This window comes from Hipposideros armiger, unplaced genomic scaffold, assembly GCF_001890085.2.
Source record: "Hipposideros armiger isolate ML-2016 unplaced genomic scaffold, ASM189008v1 scaffold_53, whole genome shotgun sequence".
NCBI lineage: Eukaryota > Metazoa > Chordata > Mammalia > Chiroptera > Hipposideridae > Hipposideros > Hipposideros armiger.
Genome location: NW_017731403.1, coordinates 4038071 through 4061083, shown reverse-complemented (window position 1 = coordinate 4061083; position 23013 = coordinate 4038071). Strand labels below are relative to the sequence as shown.

The 23013-nt window shown below is 36.4% G+C and overlaps 1 protein-coding gene across 3 annotated transcripts in view; it reads right to left on the bottom strand.

Moving 5' to 3' along the window:
• The window catches only part of NSUN7 (NOP2/Sun RNA methyltransferase family member 7), a 45209-nt gene extending 22196 nt beyond the window's left edge, over positions 1-23013 (bottom strand). Inside the window, exons 1-8 of one of the 3 annotated variants that reach the window (XM_019640775.1) lie at positions 22618-23013; positions 21662-22062; positions 14620-14678; positions 14104-14234; positions 10488-10640; positions 9953-10136; positions 8341-8551; positions 894-1037 (exon numbers count right to left, since the gene is read on the bottom strand). In XM_019640775.1, coding sequence (XP_019496320.1) covers positions 894-1037; positions 8341-8551; positions 9953-10136; positions 10488-10640; positions 14104-14234; positions 14620-14678; positions 21662-21971 — 1192 coding nt within the window. In that variant the 5' untranslated portion in view covers positions 21972-22062; positions 22618-23013. Of the gene's footprint in view, positions 1-893; positions 1038-8340; positions 8552-9952; positions 10137-10487; positions 10641-14103; positions 14235-14619; positions 14679-21661; positions 22063-22385; positions 22573-22617 lie in introns of those variants that run through there. The other 2 variants (XM_019640777.1, XM_019640776.1) reach the window with 2 other exon arrangements.

Below are 23013 nucleotides of genomic sequence, written 5' to 3'. Positions count from 1 at the left end.
TAAAATATAGGTTCTACAATCAGGCAGCTCTAAATTTGAATCCTAGCTCTGCTACTGACTAGTTAGTTACCGGTATGTCACCTTATAAAAATGAACTGAGTCTCAGTTTCTTCATCTATAAAATGCTGATAAATTGTAATGCCTATATCTTGAGCTCTGGAATATGCCAGAATAGCACACTGGCCAGCATCTGTTTTGGTTGCCTATATCATTCCAATTATTAAATATTTTGAATATCACACTTGCCCATATCTCACAGGATTGGTTTAACGATTAAATGAGGTAATGGGGGCCGGTTGAGTGGCGCGTTGGTTAGGAGTTGGCTTGGGAGCGCCAGCTCTGAGCAGCAGGGCTCTGGTTTGAATCCCACATGGGGGCCAGTGACGCTGCGCCCTCTACAGCTAAGATGGTGAACAACAGCTCGACCTGGAGCTGGGCTGCCCTGAGTTGCCAGTGACGGCGCAGGCTGCAGTGGGGCTGCAGTGGGCTGCCGTGAGCTACCGTGAGTGGCTGGCAGCCAGCGTAAGCAGCTGGCAGCTGGTGTGAGCTGCCAAGAGCGGCTGTCCAGGGGCCGGCGACTCATCTGCCTCACCTGGAAAGAGCACAATGATAATACCAACATGGGCCAGTGAAGCAACATCCTCCACAACTAGACTGAAGAACAAAAGGACAGCAACTTGTCTGTTCTCCTTCCCCTCCCCCAATTCCCCAATAAAATCTTTAAAAATAAAATGAGGTAATGGATATAAAGTACACTATAGATAGTACTTTATACATAGAAGCTACTCATAAATCAGATATATCTGGTGTCATTTTAATGATTTTAAATAATTTTATTTTTAAAATTATCAACAAATTTAAATAATTTAGAAATTAAAAATGAAAACAAATACCTTCGTGCTCATTTAAAATAAATTCCACTGGATTACTAATACCCAGTCCAGAACAACGAGGTAGCAGCAGAATCACTTTAACTTTCTGTAATCTATTATCTTTTGATTCAATGTTAATAAATGCCTGGTGAAGTATTTCAATATCTGGGAGAAAAAAAACAGAAAAATTAATCTAAAAATATTAATTAAAAGTCTTAATGTAATATATAAACATACCTATTCATCATTGTTCATTTTTAAATCCTCGATACCACAAGTCATTTTAATGTAGTCAGAAAAGCGGACTATTCTTCTCTGATAAGTTCTCAAAATTAATACATGAATTTTTAGTGTTTTCTCTATACTTGAGAGAATGACTTTGAAGTTTAAATATCTTCTACATAAAATATTATTTAAGTTTTCCATTCTGAACTTCAGATTCCATTTAAAGCAATATGCTGTGGTGGAAGGAAATCTCTTTTGAGGCAGAAATACCCAAGTTTGACTCCTGACTTCACTATTTACTCAATGTGTGACTTAATCTCTCCAAGCTTCCATTTCCTTATTCATAAAATGAAATAATAATGCCTACTTCATCTAACTGAGGTGAAGACTGATATAAAGTAGTTAAGCTTAGTATGGTGCCTAGTACAACTAAATGCTCAGTAATGGTTATTCTCTTTTCCCATTTTTTATCCCCTTTTATATTCTATCTTCCCCAGAGGAAAAAAAAAATAGGTATCAGTACTATTTCAGAGGCACAGTAGTAATTTAGGGATTTTAAAATTTAGTTTAAGAGAGTCTGCCCTCCCTCAAGTTATAACTCTCTGTGCCCCTATGTTAGGCCACACTGCCGCTTCTGTAATGCCTCCTATTCCTCTCGCCTGCTGAGGAGTCACTCCTGAAACTGACCCACCCAACCCCTTCCTCTTACCTGATCAATTTTTTCCTATTCCTATTCTCTTTTGAAATTGTTGTGGTTTCTTTTTTCTTTTTTTTTAATCAAGTGGGCCTTACCCTTTTTTCCACTGTTTTAAACTTTTTATTGGAAAAGTTCAAACGTATATAAAAATAGACAAAATATATAATAAATTCTCAAGCACTTTCCATGATTCAATAGTGAACCATTCACCCAATCTTGTTTCATCTATATCTGCATCCATCACCATTTCCATCACCAAGATACTTCCTTATTATCATCAAATAGTAATGGTATCAAATCATGGCTCAAATTTCCCAACAGTCACACATGTCAAAAATTCTTTACAGTTTGTTTGAATCAGTTTCTAAATAAAATACATACATTGCAATTGGTTGATATGTCTTATTTTAAATTTCTTTGTATAGGTTCCCTTTCCATGTTTTCTTACCATTTATTTCCTAATGAAACTTCGTTGTTTGTACGACCAGAATTTCCCAGTTTGGATTTTGCTAATTGTTTCCCTAGAGTATAGTTTCACATGTTCCTGTCTTCTATGCTTCCTATAAAGAAGATCTGCGCTTCTAAATTGGATCTTTAGAAGCTTAATTTCTCAGGTTCTTTTCCTTTTTTTGTGTGTGGCAGGCAGGAGGGGAGCAAAACTACTTCACAATTGGTGTCATATTCATCCACTATGTTGCCTTTGTGGTATCAGCAAAGAAGTTACAAAATCATCCTATGGTAGTTTCCCCTCCCCACCCCCATGGTTTTGCTTTCCACAATTTCAGTTATCTGTGGTCAACCATGGTCCAACAATATTAAATTTCTCCAACCATCAACATCTGCTCCTGACATCCAACTATTGACATCGTCATGGCTTGATGATCCAGGATCACCCAAAGCAGGTGATCCTCCTCTGACATATTGCCAGGTCAGTAGTAGCCTATGTCACTCACCTCACTTTATCTCATCATGTAGGTATTTTTTCATCTCACATCTTATCACAAGAAGGGGAAAGGTGAGTAAAGTACAATAAGATATTTTGAGAGAGAGAGACCATATCCACATAACTTTTATTACAGTATTTTGTTATAACTGTTCTATATTATTAATCTCTTACTGTGCCTAGCTTATAAATTAAACTTTATCACAGTTATGAATGTATAAGAAAAACAAACTATATGTAGGGTTGGGTACTATCTGCAGTTTCAGGTTCCCATTGGGTATCTTGGAACATATCCCCTACAGATAAGGAACAACGTATTCTAATTCTATCATCCCTTTTTCATTCATTACCTGGAATACTTCTAAAAGGAGAAGCTTGCCTCCCTCTACCACTTGGTTACACAGTGGTTCCTATTCTCCCTTGTTAACTAGATAAAATGTGATCAACTATTTGAGAACTCTAATGTGTACAGAAATAATAATTGCAGAGTAGCCACTACTCACCATGGCTGAGAGGGAAGTGAACAAGGAACTTAGAAAGTCAGAGGAGTGGAGCCCCTGCAAGGCTGAGATTCGGATCTCTGAGAAGAGGGCAAGGCTAACACTGCCAGGATTCCTGCACAGCCACCACAGGACTAAACAAACACTGGGAGAAGAAGAAAGGTCTTTTTCTTCCTCTTCCAATCCTGCAATGTCTCTCCAGCACCTTCTAATGACAGTGCCTAATGTTGAGCCTGCTGGCAACGGAGAAATGGAGTATGCGGGGTATAGTTCCAAGACCACAAAGCAGGGCAAGTGATACCTGGCCAGCTTCTCAACCCACTTTTTCTTCATTCTTATCCCACTTCTCTAGTGGATCCTTTGCGAGATACTTTTTATTCAATTTCCTGACATCTAAATATTAGAAGGTACATATTCAACTTTAGTGATTAACTAATTTTCCAAAGTAGTTGTACAAATGTACACTCCCACCATGGTTTGAGTATTCCCAATGCTCCTTACCTTGCCAATACATGGTACTACCAGTCTTTTTAATTTTATGATTCTGGATGTGTGGATGTGTGGTGGTAGGTTGTAATTTTAAGTGCATTTCCCTGATTACTAGTGAGGTTGGGTACTTTTACATAAGTTTTTTGGGTTTGTTTATTTGTTTGTTTGTTTGTTTGTTTGTTTTGCATCTGGATGTCCTCTTTGTGAAATGCCTCGTCATGTCTTGCACGTTTTCCAACTGGGTTGTCTATCTTATTTTTTGTTAATTTGTAAGAATTCCTTATGCACTGTGGATAAATCTCTTCATCTGTTTATATGAGTATGCTCCCTCTTACAGTTTGCCTTACACTCCCTTTATGCACAGTTTTATTTAATTTACTGTAATCCAATTTATCACTCTTTTATGGTTAGAGCTTTGTGTCCTGTTTCAGAAATCTTAGATGATGTATTATAGAATTGTATACTTGAAACATATGTAATTTTACTAACCATTGTCATCCCAATAAATTTAATTTAAAAAATAATAAATCTTCAACAACCCCAAGTCATGAATTGTTTATCCTTCAATAAGTTCTAGGTTCTAGATTTGTATATATGCTGTGACGTGAGGGTCCGTTTCATTTTTCCCCAGCACCATTTACTAAAAAGACCATCTCTTCCTTAATACTCTGCAGTGTTAAGTCTATGATGTTTGCTGCATATATATCATGAATAAATGTTAAATTTTGTCAAATTTTTCTCTTTGCCACATCTACTGGGAGGATGAATATCACTCTCAGCAATCAGACTGGCAACATTCCAGAAAATGTGGACATCTATGAAGGGACTCACAATTATTATGAAGGGCCCCAGAGGCACCCTGCGGAGGAACTTCTAACACATCAATGTGGAACTCAAGTCTCCTTGGAAAGAAGAAGAAGAGAGGCTTCCATTACAAAATGAGGCCTTTGTATGTTCACTTCCCCATCAATGTCATTATTCAGGATAATGATTCTCTTGTTGAAATCTGAAATTTCTTGGGTGAAAACACATTTGGAGGGTTCTGATGAGGTCAGGTGTTGCTTGTTCAGCATCTCAAGCCCAGAAAGATGAGTTAACACTTGAAGGAAATGATATTGAACTTGTATCAAATTCAGCTGCTTTGATTCAACAAGCCACAACAAGGATATTGGAAAATTTTTGGATGGTATCTATGTTTCTAAAAAAGGAACAATTCAGCAGGCTGATGAGTAAGATCTAAGTTGCCCAGCTATAGAAACACCAAGATGTTGGGTGATTCCTCAGACTTATTTGTGATATTTTAAAGATGCAATAAAAGTCATGTATTGAAAAAAAATGTTTTAATCTAATTTCTTTTCTGCATCTATTAAGGTGATTATGATTTTCCTACTTCCAGTAACGTGATTACATAAATTGATTTTTAAGAGTTAAACCAATTTTGCATTCCTAAAATAAACCCAGCTTATTTATAATGTATTATTCTTATATATTGCTAAATTAAATTTGCTAATATCTTATTTATAAAATTTCAGTTTGCTAATATTTATTCCTTACAACTCTTCTCATGAGTGACATTGACCTGTAATTTTCCCTCCTTTAATGTTCTTTTCAGGCTTTGATATCAAGGTTATAAAACAAACTGGAAAGTAGTCCCTCTTTTTCTATTTTCTTAAGTATTATTTCTTCCTTTAAAGTTGAAGTTTTTTTGTTGTTTTTTTTTTGGAGGGGAGTTTATTGCTTTTTGCTTGTTTGTTACTTTGAATTCAATTATGTGCTCAAAAGACATTAATATCCACTAATAAGATCTCAATAAGATACAAGAGTATTCAGATTTTCTATTTCTTCTTTTGTCAGTTTTGGTAAGCTGTGTTGTTCCAGGAATATGCCCATGTTCACGTTTGTTGGTGTTATATTGCTTATTGTATCTTTTCATTATGTTTTAGCCATCTCTAGGATCTATAGTGATATCTCCTTATCTACTGCTGATAACAGAATTGTTTTATGATATCTTTTTCTTGATGAGTCAGATTAAATTCAGGTTCCTTATCCATTTTTAGTTGTGATAACTGTCTTCTTATTATTGAGTTGTTTATATATTTTAGATACAAGTCTTATCAGAAATATGATTTGCAAATATTTTCTCCCATTCCATGTGTTGTCTTCTTACTTTCTTGATAGCAGCCTTTGAAGAACAAAGGTTTTTAATTTGAATGAAGTCCAATTTTTTATTTTCTTTTGTTGCTGTGCTTTTGGTGCTATATCTAAACAACCACTGCTAAATCCAAAGTCACAAAACTTTACTGTGTTTTCTTCAAAGAACTTTATAGTTTTGCCTCTTACACTTAGGTCTTTAATCCATTTTGAGTTAATTTTTGTATATGGCTTGAGGTAGGAGTCGAACTTCATTATTTTGCAAGTGGCTGTCTAGCTGTCCTAGCACCATTTGTTGTTCCTTCCTCATTGAGTGGTTTTAGCATTATATATATCTTTTTTGGTTAATTTGTAAGAATTCCTTATACACTATCGATAAAAACTCATCATCAGTTTATATAAAATATATAGAGCATATAACATGTTAATATGGTATTCCAATTCCATATTCCATTTCCCTCCCCTTTGTTATTAATTATACATTTTTTATTATTCATTGATTGCTCCAAATATTATAACACTGACTTAATAATTTACTACTTTTACCATTTCAGGAACAAAGCAAGGATGACAGCACACATTAATTCCATTTCCTTCTATGTGCCATTGTTGTAATTTATTTTAATTACATCTAACATACATATTTTTAACCCCACAAGACATTAGCTTACAATCCCAGAAGACATTAGACTATAATTATTTAGATTTACCTACGTACTTACCTTTTCCATTATTCATCTCTCCCAGCAACCACAATTTTCTATATGAGATAATATTCCTTCTACTTAAACAATAATCTTTTGTATATTCTTTATCATGTCTGCTGGTGACAAACTCTCATAATTTGTTTGTCTGAGAATGTCTTTCTTTCATTTTACTTTAAAGGATATTTCTGCTGAGTATAAAAATCTAACCTGGAAGTTTCTTTCATTACTATGAAGATATTATTTCATAGTCGTTTGGCTTCAGTTGTTTCTGTTGAAAAGTTTTAGTTTTATTGTTATTCCATTGAGAGTAATATGTATAATACCATCTCCATGGTCTCAACTTTGCTCTTTGTCTTTGGTTTTCAGTAATTATGGTATGAAATGCCTTGTATATTTCCTATATGTTATTCTTATCAGAGTTCATAGGGCTTCTTAAACCTATGCCTTAATTTATTGCATCCATTTTGATAAATTCCCAGCCTAAATTTCAAATATTGTTTCTTCCCAGTCCCTCTTTTCCTCTCTTTCTGGGTTCCCAATCACAAAATAAGACCATGGGATCATTGAGTCTCATGTGTTTTATGATCTCTTCCAAATTATTCATTCTTTTGTCTCCCAGTGCTTCAGTCTGTATATTTTCTTCTGGCTTATCAGTGCACTTATTCTTTCTTTAGTTCTGTCTAATCTATTAAATGTATCTATTTTTTAATTTCAAATATTGTATTTTTCAGTTCTAGAATTGTTGTTTTTACTTTTAAAAAATTATTTCCAGTTCTCTGCTGAAATTCTACAACTTGGCATAATAGTCTCTTCAGCATATTAGTTATATTTATTTTAAAGTCCACATCTGATATCTCCAGTATTTGGACCTTCTGTGGGCTTGCTTCTATTATAGTGTTTTTCTCTTTATTTCAGCCATATATTTTCTTCTTGCTTGTCTGGTTTTTTGTGTGTCTGTTTGTTTTGTTTTGACTGCCAGACATTGCATTTGAAAAAATTTAGGAGATAACATGAGATCTAGGAATGATGTGATTTCCTTCCAGAGATAATTTACTTTTGCTTCTGGTAGGCAGCTAAGCCTGAGCACTAGCAATCCCAGATCATCTTAATCCTACTGCTAATTGAGATGACTGGCATTTGGGCTTCAATTCATTGGAGGACTGATCACTATCCAGGGTATAATTCTTTTGTAAAATCCTGGGTATTTACCAGTCTTCCTCTCCTGGTCAAGCCCTGAATTCTACTTGTTCTCCCCCTAGTGCTGTGAATCTGTCAAAAGTTATTTTGGTTTTTTTTCAATAGGTTTTCAGCCTCACTGAGCCTATAATAAATGTTATAGTCTCAGCATGATCCAGTGAAAAACTTAAAAAAAATAAGAACCCTAAGGGACTTAGCTTCTAGTCCTAGATTTTATCTTTGTCCCTTAAGCACTGCTTTGACTGTGTTCTTATTTATTAAAGGATGATTATTTCTACCACCCACTTTAATTATTGTTTGCACATAACATTATACTCATATATAGTAGCTAAATATCAAGCAATATACCAAAGTGCCAATATGTTCATTAATTTAAACTGCAGTTTAACCAGTATTAAGCAATAAGAACAGATTGATATAATATGGATTGGTGAGGATTTTAAGAGTATAGTTCATATATAGAATTTTTACATATCTAAAAAATAACAAATTCAACATGTTTAATATTTCTAAATCCTGTAGAATATTAATTATCAAACAAATAAATATTTGTACATACTTTTACATCCCATTTTTGTGAAAAGGTTCTTCAGGTCAGGATGCTTAGCTTGTGATTGTACTCCACACACAAAAATTTTTGAGCTATTATTATTTGTTAAGGCTGACATATGGGCAACCGTGTACCACGAACCTGTATTGACCAGTAAGATATCATCATCCATATTTAATAAAGCCTTTACAGAATGAACAGCAAGACTTCGAGATTTGTCCTACAAGATAATGGTATGATTAGAATTTCAAAGGGTTTGACTAGAAGCATGAGTTGATTTCTTTTTGTCTTAGGTAAAAGAAAGTACTTAGAGGAATCTTGAAGAGATACCTAACCCATTTTATTTTAAAACATCTTAATATATGTTAAAATACAAAGTTAACAAAGATAATTGAATAAACTGACTTAAAACAGAAACCTAACTTTGTTTAGCCTAAATTATGACTGTTACCATTTAACTTTACGTAGTGATAAGGCAATACCAAAATCCCAAACATGTGTGATTAATAGAGTAGTGATGTCCTGCCTTAGCTCCCATTTTTATCCACTCATGAAAACCCACTCATCGGCTACTGCCATTCTTCCTTCCCCTTTCCATTTTCATCTAAATTGCTGCTAGTTTCCAGAGATTAAAAGATGGTTTACAAGCATATAAAAGGGGGCTAGACAGATTGGGATCGCAGTGGATCTCAGTGCTCAATAGGGTGTCACTATAATATATTAAAGACATAATGGGAAAGTATTACACATTGCATTTTCAAATGCAGGATGGCACTAGCATCTTTCCCAGAAATGGAAGGACGAAAAGGTGTCATTGTACCTTCTCTCTCTCCCTCTCTTTTTTCTAGTTTCAGGTGTACAAAACAATACAATGATTAGACATTTATACACCTCACAAAGTGATAACCCCCCCAAGTCTACTACCCCTCTGACACCATACATAGCTATTACAATACCACTGACTATATTCCCTATGCTGTACTTTACATCCCTTGACAATATACCGTATTTCCCCATGTATAAGATGCACCTTAATTTTGGGGCCTGAAATTTGAAAAAAATGTATTACATAAAGTTATTGAACTCAAGTTTTATTCATCTTAAAATTCATACAACTCCTCATCACTTGTGGGAAATGCAAGTAAAAAAATCTACAACCACTGTATAAGACGAACCCAGTTTTTAGACACCAAATTTTTCAAAAAAGGGTGTGTCTTATACATGGTGAAATACAGTATACGTACTTAATTATAGTTGACATTCAATATTACTTTATATTAGTTTCAGGGGTACAATACAGTGGTTATGCACTGTATCTTCTCTTGAATCCTCCCTTGGGAGAGAAAAATATAGCTGCCGGTCACACAAGTCTCCCATCTGCGGAGGCTGGGGAGAATATGTTCTTTACAACTTCCCATGAGGCAAAGGTGCCAAAGTATGATAGGAACACTGACTGAGTGTAGAGGTATTAATTTCATTAAAGGTAAAAATTAGACCTTATAAATCTCCCTGATAATCTATAAAAAATATGATCAGTAGGTTAGGTCTTATTTTTAAATGGTGGGATTCTTGAGATAAGTAGAATTATTGAGAATCACAATGAATGTAAATGTTAGTTTACCTGAAATATCAGTTTATAATCTTTAAAAAGATCTGTATTTAGAAGATCACTTTTAAGATGAGATGGAAAAATTAATACATCATAGCAATGTTGGTCCACAGCAAAGACTTTATCATCAATATGCAATATAGATTTGACTTTATTGTAGCCTTTTTCCTTCAAACTATGGTAAACTTCTTCAGGGCTGTAAATATACAACATTAGGTTGTAGTTAGTTACAAATACACGTATGACACATTAAAACTGTATTTAACACTAGCACCTTTTTCCTATAACAAATAAAAATATCACTGCATATATTGCATCTAATAAAACTTACAATGTTAGCCAACAATAAATTAACAGATACAGAAAAGTTAACATATTTATATAATTAGTTTTGGTAATTTGCTGGTAAGATCCTGAACTAAATTATGATTCCCCAATTACTCCCCCCGATGTGCAACCCACGCATTAAAAACGTAGTATCTCTTATCATTATTTTGAAAGGTTAGCAACTTGAAATATGAATAAAGAATTTGATTAACACTCTTACCTGATTTTGTAAGTATTTATCCAAGCGTAAAGTGGCAAAGTGGAGGCCCTTAGTTCCTGTTTCCTAATGGTTTCTGGAAGAATGTGGTAAATGGAAAGGGCATCATGTTTGATTCGATATCTTGCCAATGACGCAGCCAATTTTGTCTTAAAACTAGAGATAAAAAATCCATTCTTGGTGACAAGATTGCATTCAAGACAAGACTATCAATTTTCCATTAGAAATATTAACAAATTAGATTTCAAATTTTAACAAATCTTTCAGTAATTCTATTTCAAATTTTTGTAATCTAAAATAAAAATTTGCCATATTTGAAAATAGAAATCCCAGAATCCTGCCTCTTTTTTTCAGTATTTGCTGCCCCAGTATAGTTGTGCATCTCCTCAGATATTTATATCAATTGCTGGTTGAGACAAATTTGATGTAGTGAAAGAGGTGCAGAACTTAGAATAAGACAAATCTGAAGTTAAATTCAGGTTCTGTCACTTACTAGCTGTGTTGCCTCAAGATGGCAACAACATAGTCTTGATAAAATTAAGGAACTTGCACGAATCTGTATCAAGCCCTTCCCAGTTCTGATTATCCCATGCCTCAAAGTTCCAAATAACGGAAAAGAAAACCAAAAATTGGTTAGCATTACCATGAAGACCCAATCATATTTCTTGATCTCATAGCCCAAATGTTTAATAAATGAGAATACAGGACTTACTCTTGACCCATATTCATATCACTTCTCAGTAGGAATCTAATGGAATAATAAACCTCAAGGAAAACCTTGAATGAGAAATGGGGAAGAGATGCCACAAAATAGTCAGGTGTAACCAGAGCGGTGTGTGTGGCTGCCAAAAGCTTAACAAAATTAAGCTTATTATCTACTCAGTAGAATGAGAACTTTTCACCTAAGAATGTGTTTATGTGTGAATATGCATATGTTAAGTAGGCAGTGCAGGAGTTGGGGAGGCAAAGGAGGGAGGGAGGAAGCCAGGGAGGGAGGGAGAGAAGGAACACAGGGCACTTGGGCAGGCGAGGGAAGGGTTATCAAACATTCAGCCTTCTAGGGCTACAATAAAATTAGGCTGGTGTAGTGCTATGTCCTAATGTCACAGAACTATAGCAAGGGACACTAAAAGCAATTACATAATACATTAATGCACATCAAAGAATAAATTAATATAAAGGAGGTAAGTTACTGTTCTATATTATACACTGTGAGATAATTCTGAGTACAGACTATTTTTGATTAAACATTCCTCCCAAATACCTACATAGTTCAAATTTACCACAATAAACACTATTGACTGAATTATTTAATCATGAAATATAAAGATTAAAGATATGAAGCCTAGAAAAATATATGTGTTGTGTACATGGGGTGAGTACAGGGAGAAATAATTTTCCAAATTTCCAGATAGCAAACATTTCAGACTGTGAATTTTAATATAATTTCATTACACAAAAATAATTTAAATTATTAAAATAAATAAATTTTAAAAATAATTTAAAATATATAAAGATTCTTACATAAATATATAATATTGGCTTGAGGACAAAGACCAAATCTAAATGCTATTAGAATAACCAGACATATTACTTCTGTACATGACATATCCAGTGGTTATGAAAACATTTCTTCCACAGCTGTAAGGCAGACTGCAATGATGAAAATGGAAGCAAAAAGAGCCCTTCCCAACATTCCTGATCCAGAAGTCCATCTCCCACTAATTTGAATGTTATCACAGAAAGTTGCTCAGTTATCTTTTTACCAGTACCCCTGTTGTACATATAGCCAGAGCTTGCTTTCTGTATGTTCATTTGTAGCTATGTAATTCCTAAGGTTAAGTCTCCATCCCACAATCTCTCATGGCTACAACGGACATATTTCTATGTCATATCTTTAATCTTCCAGAGGACTTCAGCTAAGCCTCACTATCCTAAGTGGAAGGAGTGTAGCAAATAAATGGTTAAAGGTTGGGTTCTGGAGCCAGCCTTCCTGAAATTTGAATTCTGGCTACTCCCCTTTCTAGCTTTATGGTGTTATGTAGGTTCCTTTAACATCTCTGTGCCTCAAATTTCCTAGGTGTAAAAATGCAGGTTGGTAACAGTATCTACCTCATAATGTTGTTATGAGTATGTAAAGAGCTTCTTTTTTTTTTTCTTTCAAAATGTATTGATGACATTTCTTCTTTGTTTCATTACCAATTATATGATGCTTTTTTTTTATTAGTTTCAGGTGTACAAAACAATGTAATAGTTATCCATTTCACCCCTAAAAGTGATAACCCCCCTCCCCCAATCTATTGCCCCTCTGACGTCGTATATATCTATTCACTTCCATTGACTCTATTCCCTATACTATACTCCATATCCCGTGACTATATATATATTAAATTATAGTTGACATTCAATATTATTCTGCTTCAGCTTCAGATGTACAGTGCAGTCGTCAGGCATCTACACCGTCCATGAAGTGCTCTCCCTAAGAAGACATGTGCCCATCTGACACCCTAAAAGGTATTTACAATCTTATTGATTATATTCCCCAAACTGTCTCATATCCCTGTGACAATACTCTAGCTACCAATTTATGCTGTCTAATCTCCTCCCCTCCTCCCTCTTCCTCACCCCCCTCCCATCTAGCAACCATCAGTTTTTCCTCTATATCTCTGAAAAATATGGAATGCTTCACGAATTTGCGTGTCATCCTTGCGCAGGGGCCATGCTAATTTTCTCTGTATTGTTCCAATTTTAGCATATGTGCTGCCGAAGTGAGCACGTAAAGAGCTTCTTATAACAGTGATTAATACATATTAAGTGCTCAGTAAAAGTAAGCTATTAATATTACTCCATTACTTGAGTCCTCTGGTCTCAGCCTTCATTAATTTAAATAAGACTACTCGGATTTCCCATAACAATATAAAATTGGTATACTGACAACTGTTTCAAATTGTTCACTAGGTAAAAATCTTACAAAATTGCTGTTGTTGCTAAATTGTGCTTTCCATTAAGCAACAGCATAACAACAGAAGCTCTAACAACAGTAGCACATAAATAAGATTTATTGACCATTTACTGTGTGTCTGGCTCTAATCTAAGCATTTTACATGCATTAGTTTAATTAGTTCTTCCTACCACCTTTTTATTATTATCACCATAGTAGGTTTCTGCTGATATTTAAGATAAAATGAAAACATATTAGTTTGTGTTTAAGTAGAAGTTGTTTTTTTTTTCAACTTGGCAAATCAGTGGGATTACTGTTGGAATTTTATCATTTGATACATGTTAGATTTTTTTAAAAGAGCTATAAACAAAGCAAAGTAAATAAATAATAGCAGTTTCAAATGAAGTTTAATTGATGTTTAAATTCTTATGAATTTTTCATGATTTTCCAAATACTTACAAGTTTAATCTTGCAACTGAAGCTTTCAAAAACAACTTGATTTTAAACAGACTATTTAACCTGTTCAAGACTAAAGGAGCTTAAGAAACTTGTGAACTTTTATATTTTTCCCTATAAATTTTAACACTTATCTACACATTAAACTGTATTATAAAATCTTACCAGTGAAACTACTAATAACAATTTCATATACAACATCCTTTTCACGTTTACAATCACCTGTTAAGAAGGTTCTCTACTTCTTGAACTTCTGTTATGGAATCTTCATTATCAGAAAGGAAACGAGCTTGAAATTTTCTATCTTGGAAATCATACAGCATCACAATAATCAGACTGCTCAAATGATCTGGCTAACAAGGGGAAACACATAAAGAAGAGTATACAAACACTATCTAATAGCAATATTTTCCATTCCATTATTTTTCAGAAGAGAGAAAGAATATGACCATTTTTACATAGTTTGGTTGGATTGGGAGATAAAGATTTCAAAATAAAAAAAATTTTAAAAAGGTCCAGTAACATAAATGTTTCAAAAAAGACAATTTCTGGTATATTCATCAAAATGAAAGGACTAGGGTCAGTATTAGAAGTACTAGAAGTAGGAAAGAATTAAGGATATATTTTGAAGAGGTCTCAGCATTAAGCAAACTAGTTATTATTTAAATCTGAAGGCTTTTTAGTACTTTCTAAATAACAATTATGAGACAGCTAATTATATAAAAGTTATCTACTTACTATTGTGGTACTTGGAAAGATATAGCTATCTATTAATATAGTTTCCAAAATATCTTGATCTGCAAGACAAGGAAATGTCTGTTACTAAATAGACCAAAGCTGAAAATGAAAATTTTGGAATCAAAATATACTTTCAACAGTGTCATAAAGTACTTTTACTTTCATATCTAAAATATACCTCAATTCTTTATAAAGATTTAAATTGCAATGACATGATGAAATATTTATAATCTTTATGAATTCTGGACCCTTACCACCCAGGCTCCACATGGAATCGTGGTCAAAGGCGCATTATCTGAATAGTCACAGTAGTATTATAATAAAGAAATTCCAACCTTTAATGTATGTCTTTTGAAAAATATTAAAGAAGATCTAATTCATAATGTCTGATCTTCTTTATATATTGCTGGATTCAATTTGCTAATATCTTATTTAGGAATTTTGTTCTATGTTTTTGTTCATGAGGGATGTTGGTCTATAATTTCTTTTCTTGTAATATCCTTGTCAATATTGGTGTCAGGGTTATGCTGGCCTTATAAAGTGAGTGGGAAGAGTTCCCTCCTCTATTCTCTTGAAGAATTTGTGTTAGATTGGTATTATTTCTTAAATAATTTGTAGAACTCACTAGTTAAGCCATTGATAAGACGTGATAAGGTGACATTTAATCTAAGGTCCAAATGACAAGGAGCTAATTAGCCATGTAAAGATCTGGGAGGAGAGAGCATTCCAGGCAGAGGGATAACTGCAAAGGTACTAAGTGGAAATAAATGAACATATTTAAAAATCTCCACAGGATACAAGTATTCCTTTTGTTATACTTACGTAAATTACATGTGCACCCTACAACAAACGCTTTAATCAGTTGAACAAAAAGTTAGGCTAGCTTCAATTCATTTAACATTTATGGGCACACATTCAATTTCAGTTTTTATTTAGGGGATGAGAAAACTTAAAAAAATGACTAACTTGGGAGCAAAGACTCCAATTTTCATAGGAAATCTTTAGAGGATCATTATCCATAATATAGCCACTAATTATGGATGTATTGTACAAGGTAATATCCCCATTTCACTTGCAAGGAAAATGTTTAGTTTCACACCCTTAGTACTTGTAAACCAATTCCTATCTACTTCGTAGTTTCTCAGCATGATGCCCAATTTACAAACATATGTACAATTTATGTACAATTTATATAACATTCTAACATAGTAATATCCGCATTAATAATAGATGTACACTTTAGATAGTGCTTTCTATATGCTAGACATTGTTCTAAGTGCTTTCCTTATATTAATTCATTTAACTCTCATAACAAGCCTATGAATTAGGTATCATCATTAACCAATTTTATAGGTTAGGAAATGAGGCACAGAATGGTTAAGTAAGATGTTCACAGTAACACAGCAATTGGCAGATCAAGGATTCAAACCCAGACAGTCTGGCACCAAAATATATACTCTTCATAACATTATGTTTCCTTTCCTCATCTTACTCTTATCAGAAACCACAGAGGATAAATAAGACACTGCTAATGTCCGATTTGGGTAATCTGGACACACTTAATTGCAAACCTTGCCTATCCTAGTTCAGCGCAATAGCTCCAATTATCTCTTGTTCCCCACTAATTAAAGCCTCTTTTCTTAATCTCCATTCCTCATGTTTTCAATGTGGGAGGCCTTCCTAGAGAAACATGCCTAGACTCTCTCCCTACCCCTTACTCACCACTCCCTATGAAAGGAAAATTGAGTTTATCAGATTGGTGAAATTGATAGAACTAGAAACATCTCCCTCCCTCTCTATTCCTCTCTCTCCCTCTCCCCATCCACCCACCTCCTCTCGGCCAGTTTGTGCCAGGAGGCATATATGAATTCCAGGCTGCTCTCTGCCAGGTGCCTTGTGCAGTTGGGGTGGAGGGGTCTGCACTTCTTCAGCTGTGCCATGGATTTGATGGAAGTCTCTAATTCAGGAGTAAAATACTTGCAAGCCACTTGACTGGAGATCTAAAGCCATATCCTCAAACATCTTTTCCCTCTCTCTCAACTAGTTCCAAACTCCAGCGTAAAGGAGTGCTATTCATTGGACCTCTAAAACTCCCATAGTCCATCTGGTCATCCCTCCCGTTCTGGAAGAAAAATGGAAGATATTTCTTCTTTTGACTCTCCTCTAGGTTCTCCCTCTCTATTTTCATTGTGTGTTCATAGAGTTTCCTTCATATGAGGGACCTCTAGAACTTCAAGAATGTCAAGACCCTCCTATAATTACAGAATACAGATAAGATGGAGGTTTTGTATGGAAGGAGGGAAACAACAAAGTTAAGTCTTTTGGGCAAAATGAGTAAGAACAGCCACTAACATTTTTAAAAGATTTGAGAGAAATAAATACCAGGGAAAAGCTGGCATCACTAAATACAAAATCATAATACAATTAGAAATAAAACAATGTAGAACCATCAAGAAATAGAATCAGGCATGAGGTTGCTATTCTACCCTCCTTTCCGCTAGATGAAACTTCTTATCCTTCTTTCTGCTCGGTACCTTAGGTGCATCATTTAATCTCTTTTTGAGCTTCCCTCAATTTTTTCATCTGCGAAATGAGAATCTTCTATCTCAAAGGACTGGTAGATCAAATGATATAAATTGTTTTGTGAGTTACAGAGAACTATGCAAATATAAGGTATTACTATTATTATTCAAGAGAATTGTTTTAACCTCTTAGGTGACAACCAGAGCTTAAGAAGTTATTGACCTAGATAATTTTTCTAATGCATCACACACTGCAATCAAGAATTAACTCAGCAAGCCTGAGTGGTCAAACCTTGCACATTCCAAGGAATAGTTTGGCTCTTGACTGGCTCCTGAGAGATAATCTCTATAAATGCTTGGACTGTTTTGCCTGATATAAAAGTGTCCTTTTTACCTGGGGCCTTGGGTAACATGGTATCAGCTTGACTTCTGGAAAAGCAAGAGAGTGAGTAAGGTTTGGCCTCTCCTTGTCTGCATGACTGACCCCCAATAAAAACCCTGGACAGCAAGGCTTGGGGGAGCATCCCTGGTTGGCAATACTTCATTTTTGTATATTGTTGCTGGGAGAATTAAGCACCGCCCCTAAGACTCCGCCGGGAAGGGGCATCAGGAAGCCTGAATCTGGTCTCTCCTGGACTCTACCCTGTGCATCTTTTTCTGGTGCTCATTGTACTTTTCAACTTTCACTGTAATAAACTGTAACCATGAGTATAACAGCTTTGCTGAGTTTTGCGAGTCCTTCTAGTGAAATTGAGACAAAATAGGGACAGGGCTCAGCTCCACTCCCTTCACTACCAGATCCAGCACCACCCAGTTCAGCTGCTTTTGAAAGCAGAGATAAGCAACTTTCTGAACACAAAAACTTCCCCAAGGCAGCTGATGCCTTCATCCCATGGACATACAACTTTGAGTTGACTGCTATACAACCTTCCTGGGGTGGCCGTAATGAACAGCACCACCATCCTGGGCCTACCAAGCATGCACCAGGGCCTCAGCATCCAGTGTCTGTGCAAGCACCATAACCAGGAACAAAGGAGAGCATCACCCCAGCTGACATCAAGCCCTCCCTCACTCTGCCTTATACAATGCCCCCAATGGCTCCCTTCTAGTAGCCAGGCGGAGAACTCACAGTGTGTTGTCTCCCTTGTGCTGGAGCATAAGCTCCAAACAAACCTTGTCTGAGCTTCTGGTTTGGCTTCTTGTCAATTTCTACTACATAGAGAGCTTAAGAACCAACACAAGGTCAGTAACAAAATCATTGACCCTGAGGGTATCTTGGGGACCCCCAACTACAATTAATTCCCCAAACCATAACCAAACCATACATTAAGCATTTACAAGGCATTTCACTGACAGGTTAGATGATTCTGGAATGACCAGGTTAATGCCACAGCCAGTTCCTGGGACTGAAAAGTTCACCAACTACTGTATATACGGAGGGTGCCAAAAAAATTTATATACATTTTAAGAAAGGAAAACACTGTATTAAAATTAAACTGATGGTAATTACTTTGAGCACCTCTTGTAATTGCAGAAGTGAAACGCGACTTGTATTCATCTTTTGTTATCGGTATATATTACAATTTTAATGCAGTTTTCCTTTCTTAAAAAGCATATACTTTTTTTTTGAAATATATATATATGAAGAGAAAGAGAGAGAGAGAGAGAGAGAGAGAGAGAGAGAGAGAGAGAGAGAGGAGAGAAAGAGAGAGATAGGTAGATATTGGAGAAAGAATTAAGCCAGGAATAAGATCAACAATTGCAGGGACATGTCTTTCCTCAAGGTTGTTTTCTTTATTTGTTGTTCATTAATTTATTTTTTAAGAAATCATTTTGCTAGTTTTCCTTTTTTTTTTTAATTGGGGAAGAGTGTGTTTTTCCAGGACTCATCAGCTCCAAGTCAAGTAGTTGTTTCAATCTAGTTGTGGAAGGTGCAGCTCAGTGGCCCATGTGGGGATCGAACCAGCAACCTTGGTGTTATGAGCACTGTGCTCTAACCAACTGAGCTAACCAGGTACCACAGTTCCTTCTTTTTTAATTTTAGTATTCCTTGAAACATCCAGAGATTCTTTGAAAAACTAAATTAGCTGCTAGTACTCTACTTCTTTGACAAAAGTCAACCTTAATAGGAATACACTTAAGCTATCTTCATCACCTCCTTTAGCAGAAAACTGACCTTGGTTGGGGCTATTTAGTGAAACAACAGTACTGGTTGTCTTTACTTCCAAAAACATACTAAGCCCTTTAAACCTTTAAAATGTTAATCAGATAAATACACTCTCTGCTTTGAAAGAGCTTATACAAGAAGGAGGACATCAACAAAGGAGCAAAAAATAAAACTGAAAAACATAAAACACAACCAAAGGAATATACTTAACATTTGTATAATTAAGGGACTTTCTATTATTTTTTTTCTTTCCCTTGTATTTCCTCAAAAAATATGGTAACTTGATCTAATCACCTGTTCACAAATACACCAATAAAAGGGACCATTACCTAAGCTCTCTTTAGTTTGTGCTTTACCGCTCCTATAAAACCTTGGGGAAGAAACCCTGAGTTTTCTTTCTTGAACCTGTGATTCCCTTAACCTATACTGTATAAGCCAAGTGTGAGTTTACAGATATGAAAGTATTGATAAAACACTGATAAATGCAGAAGATGAACATAAAGTGCACAAGAGCCTCCAATATTTTAAAGCAAAATATCAGGCTCTTAATTATCTTGGAAAATCACTGCCTTTAGGAATTCTGGTTTTATTCCATTGGAACAATCAGAAATTATTCAGCTGATAATTTAAGCAGTATATTATTATTGTAAGAAAATAATATTTGTACCAAATAAACAACCAAAGCCATCTTATTTTAGAATTTGAACTTATAAAAATAAACATTTCAAGCAAAAGCAGGTTTGTAAAGGCCTATGACAATAATTTATCTAAATGGGATTTTCTGAGTCATTAAAAAATATCAAAGAGTAACAAGACCCTCATAAAACAAAAATAAAGATTGAGAGAGAAACTCTACTACACACATGACCATCTAGTTAGTGCATAATTTTACATAAAATAATTTCAGGCTTTTAGAATTAATTTCTAAAGGTAAGGATCAATATTCTATTAGGAAAACAAATTGTCTATAATAGAGTTTTGGCATTAACATTAAATACCAACTAATCAACACAGATGTTCAGTCTGCATTTCACTGTAGCTAGGAGAAATGTAAAAATGTTTATTTGACTGATTATTTCAAGTGCAACACTTTGGTTGGTCTTTAAAACTATATTTTTTAAGAGGATGGAGGGAAGGGATGAAACAATCTGAAAGATTAAATTAGAAGAGGAAAAATGGTTAAGACAGACTTTCAAAGAAAAAATATCACAAGCAAAAGAAAACAAAGAAATGAAAACTAAAGGGAAGTTGCCTCTTAATAGCAAACAAATTTTTCTCTATGTTGGCAAATTCCTGGCTTCATAGTTGCACTACATCATCTCTGCAGACAACCAAAAATATATAACAATGACTAAGAAATTAATGGGACATTTTAATTCAACTGAACAATTGTTAACTGCCTATGTGCAAGGGTGTGCAAAGCCCAGTAAGTATCGATACTAAAAATCGATATGCAAATGAGAGTTGGTTGCCCTTTCAAGGTGTCTTTAGAAAGCCACATGCTCATCATTTCAACCATGCTAATACTCCAAATATTCTGGAACTTCTTTTTGGAACTATATTCAATAAGTAAAAACCAATATAAACTTTATAGTTTAAATTATAACATACAGTACTGTATTATATAAGTTTATAGTTAGTACAAAAACAAGTATCTCCAGGTTGTTTGACTGCTTACTCTCATAGTAACAATATTTGGTTCTGTCCTAGGGTCAGCTCCACACTCAGAAGCGGATAATCAACCATCACTGAGTGAATCTAAAACATTCCATCTCAAACCCAAGAAGCAAATTAGAATTCTTCAGAAGTTTGGAGGAATAAATTTACAAACTCCCAAAATTAAAGCTATTGGCTATGAATGGGATCAGCTTAATTGGGGTTGACATAATTTGGATATTCATTTTTAATATATTGCGCCTTTTCTTCTTATTCTATCTCGGTTCCTTTCCCCTGTCCCTTACTGGTTTTTATATTTGTGAAAGTTCATACACTAAAATACAAGATGTAAACACAGAGAATGGAAAGAAATACCCAAGGAGAGGGAAACTATAATTGGAGATGTCAATGGCTTCTCGTTCTACCTGCTAAAGGAATTCTTTGTTCAATTTAACGACTGCATTACATCTAAGTACAAGACACCATGCTGGCAAAATCTACAGTGAAAACCAGTTCTGGCCTGATAGAGCTTGTTTTACTGAACTCTCCTAATTCCTTGACATTTGCAACTGACGCAAGGTACGCATATGTTTAAAAACAAAATATGGTGTGCATGAGGTGGGGGAGCAGGGGGGCTGCACTCGACAAATCCTGTCATTTTCTTTTAGTGCTTATCTTCAAGACTGGTACTACTCACACTTCAGGGCACTGAAAGCCAACTCATAGGACAAACGCTGAAAGGATTCATCCTTAGACTTGGACAAGGGCCGCAGGGGTTCATTCCCATACTTTATTAAGACTCTGTCTGGTGACTTTTCGATTTGAATACCCTGAAAAACGTTTGCTGCCATAACGTAAACGGAGTCCGGATAGCCAGTTTTTTCGGGTAAACCAGTGGAGTTTTTTCCGCGGGATGCTGCGTCACCTGACAGGGCCAGGGAAGCGAGTTGGGAGAGCTCGGTATTTTTTTCATTCGAAAACTGCAGTTCACTTGTGGAGTTGAACATGTTTGCTTCTTGGCTGTCGTCGGTCGCTCAAGCTTGAATTACAATTCAGATGTTCCAGGATATGGTTTTCCTTGTACCGTCAGCATCGCCTCTGTGAACAGAAAAGAGTAAATCACTGTCTCTGCAGGACCACGCCTGGTGACCCACTCCGATGGGGCCTTAAAAGGCTAAGAGGTGGCATTTGCAAGCCGATCTGAGCATTATATACTTCGAGCTGGACAAGTCCCAGCGAAACCTCCACACATTCAAAAAGGAAGAGGGGTGGAGACCGCTCGGGGATCGCCTCCGAAGCGACGAGAGGCTCTTCCCCTGGCTCTTTTTTTTGGGGTGAGGTGGGGGGTAGAGCTCCCCAATGAGCCGCGTTCACGGCCCCACGGGCGCCCATTTCCCCGGCTTCCGCGAATCCTCCCTTACCCCAGGGGGCGGATGTTTCCCGGGGATTGGGGGACCGAGACGCGGCAGCCGCTGCACTTCGGGCTGGTGTCTGAAACAGCGCCCTCGGGAGCCCCGGGGCCGCGGAGCAGCGACGGCGGCCAGCGAAGGCCGTTTGGTTCAAATGCAGCCTCACCCTCCGGCCGGGTTCGGGGCAAGGGGGTTCGCGGCCTCCGGCGCTCGCTTCGCTCCAGTGCCGGGAAGGAGGACTCACCTCGGAGCCTCGATGGGCCACGCGCGGTCACCCTTCGCGGACGCGGCGGCGGAGCAGGGCGGCACGCGACTCGGGTGGACCCGCGGGCTCAGGCCGCGGAAGGGTACGCCTCCTCCACCCCTCGCAGTGCGCCCGCCCAGGACCCAGGTCTCCATGGCAACCGGGAGCTGGGCGCAAGCCGCCCCGGGGCCGTTCCCGCGGGATTTGGCGGGTGCCGCCTCGCGCTGGGCGGGTTGCGCCTCCTCCCTCATCTCGGGATTCTTGTGCCCGCCCCGCCGCCCCTCCAAGTCCGAGGCCTCTTGTCCCGTTGCACCGTGCGGTCCTGAGAGTCCTCGATTCCCCCAGAATCGCGTGGCCCCTCTTTCCCGACACCTCCCCTACTGTCTCCTTGAAAGC